Below are 2,053 nucleotides of genomic sequence, written 5' to 3'. Positions count from 1 at the left end.
CAAAGTGCCACAAAGTAAGTTTCGGCTTTAAACTGCAACATGAATTTTTATGTTGCACTTTGTTTGTCACAATTGCTTTGTGTCGCTTTGGTTCAAAAACTTACGTTGTTGCTCTTTGTTCGTAGACAAATGCCATGCTTCGATTCAATTCTCAAATATTCTGTGGGAATTTTTTTGTCGCAACCGGTTCAATTGTTGTTCCGTTAATCTCTATGTGTCAACACCAATCGGTATTGCAGTTCTGCTGTGTGTTTGTCGTATTGAAAATATATTGTTCATTATTGAACGCAAACGTTTTATATTGACAAAATTTTACCCAAATATAAAAATCGGTAGTAATTGTTAATTATTTTTTTGGTTTATTAACCCCTAGATTACGGTATAAACATAAAAGTGTAATGGGAAAACAATAACAAATCAATTGTATTTGCGCAATGAAAAATTGAACAAAAGGAATAATAAACGAACACGTTGAAACAATACGCAAAATGAACTCATAATATTTGTGGTGGAAAGCATCAAAAGGAACAAATGACGAACATATCGATTCCTTTTACATACCTCTTCAAATGACTTGAAAGCCTATTTATTAAGCATTTTATCATGATATTTTGGTTTAAGTTTAAGAGTTGAAACGGAAGCAAGTCAGAGAGAAAAGAAGAGACACAGAGAAGAGAAGAATAATTTTAACGATTTATCCTTTTGTGTTTATCCATCAAGTTAAAAAATAACCGGGTCAATGACCGCTATTCATGGAGTTTAAGTATTTTGGTGAAAGTGCCGTTCGTACCTTTTCTTTTATACGCAGCTCATGGAGAACTTCAGCGATTTCTTTCTTCCAACCATCTTGCATCGTATGGAATGATTCATTTGGCGTCTCTCCAAAACCAGATCGAGCGATGGTATCCAGCTCCCGGAGAATGTCTTTGAACGAAGGTCGTTTGTGTGGGTCTTTATCCCAGCAGCCTTTTTAGCAGAATCATAAAAACGACACACATTTATGTATAGTACATATTGACTTTTATCTTGGCAACCAAACTATAAATCAAAATAGCTGTTTCAATTGACACTTACTTTTCATCAATTTTCCCCAGATTTCTGGACATGTTTCTGGTATCGGTAGGTGTAGTGTATTGACTGCAACACCATACGCGATTGCTAAATAATCGAAACCTTTGTATGGAATTTCGCCCGTGAGCAATTCCCATGATAGAACACCATAGCTCCACACATCTGACGCTCTGTAAAAATTTATCAAGTTTTTTTTTGGTTTATTTTAAAAAGACATATTTATAAATGAAGACAAAATATCCAACAATTGGGTTGTGCTTAATTTTGTGTCGGCATTTCGAAATAACACATTTTGAACTTATCGATCGAATCGAATTTCCGTTCTGCGGATGAAAAGGCATGAAAAAAGCCCCACTTACTTGGAATATTTCCCGCATTTGATGGTTTCTAGATAGACAGAGGCAAGAAATTATTTTAGATAATTAATTGCGGAACTATTTTATTTATTTTAACCATATATTTAGCAATAAAATATTACAAGGGTGAATTGGCGGACACAAACCTGGTGGCATCCAAGCGTACGTTCCTGCGGCCGACATTCGCGTTGTGTTGTATACCTCGCGAGCCAATCCCAAATCAGTAATCTTAAGCGTTTTATTTCGTAGATTATCATTTTCTTCGATTCTTTCGCTTATCAATACTACGAATGAAGAAAAATTGGAAAACAAAATTAGTTTAAATTTGCAGTTTTACTATAATTTAGAAATGTTATAAAAAGGAAAGAAAAACAAAAAGCAAGCGCCGATAAAATTATCCAAGAAGATGTTTCGAAGAAACATTCCTTCACTATACAAATATTTTTGCATTCCTTCGCCTTGTTTTTTTTTCAACTTCTTTTCATACAATTTGGGCAGTTTGAAGAAATGATCGTCGTCATAATAAATCGTCGTCATTGAATTTGATTAGATTACGATTTATTGCTCCACTTGAGCTTATAGTGAAAAGAAAACAATAGGATACTTAATGAAATTTCGTTCTTTTT

At 34.0% G+C, this 2,053-nt stretch overlaps 1 protein-coding gene across 1 annotated transcript; it reads right to left on the bottom strand.

Moving 5' to 3' along the window:
• Window positions 1-174: 174 nt before the first annotated feature.
• On the bottom strand, window positions 175-1,795 carry LOC129571825 (mitogen-activated protein kinase kinase kinase-like). Its single transcript, XM_055451678.1, has 5 exons — window positions 1,574-1,795; window positions 1,431-1,458; window positions 1,075-1,241; window positions 791-966; window positions 175-582 (listed from the first exon to the last, which is right to left on the bottom strand). Exons 1-5 carry the CDS (start codon window positions 1,608-1,610, stop codon window positions 418-420), a joined length of 573 nt encoding a protein of 190 aa, XP_055307653.1. The 5' UTR covers window positions 1,611-1,795; the 3' UTR covers window positions 175-417.
• Window positions 1,796-2,053: the final 258 nt, after the last annotated feature.

The sequence above is a fragment of the Sitodiplosis mosellana genome, unplaced genomic scaffold (assembly GCF_009176505.1).
Source record: "Sitodiplosis mosellana isolate CC-2019 unplaced genomic scaffold, AAFC_SMos_1.0 Smas_scaffold_3476, whole genome shotgun sequence".
Classification (NCBI taxonomy): Eukaryota; Metazoa; Arthropoda; class Insecta; order Diptera; family Cecidomyiidae; genus Sitodiplosis; species Sitodiplosis mosellana.
The sequence above is the reverse complement of the archived record's forward strand: the minus strand, read 5'-3'. Positions and strand labels throughout refer to the sequence as shown.

Coding starts and splice junctions, on each gene's coding strand:
- LOC129571825 (XM_055451678.1), bottom strand. CDS start 1,610: ATGTCGGCCGCAGGAACGTACGCTTGGATGCCACCAG. Junction 967..1,074: donor CTGGGGAAAATTGATGAAAA/GTAAGTGTCAAT, acceptor TCTGCTAAAAAG/GCTGCTGGGATAAAGACCCA. Junction 583..790: donor AGCTGCGTATAAAAGAAAAG/GTACGAACGGCA, acceptor CTTAATAAATAG/GCTTTCAAGTCATTTGAAGA.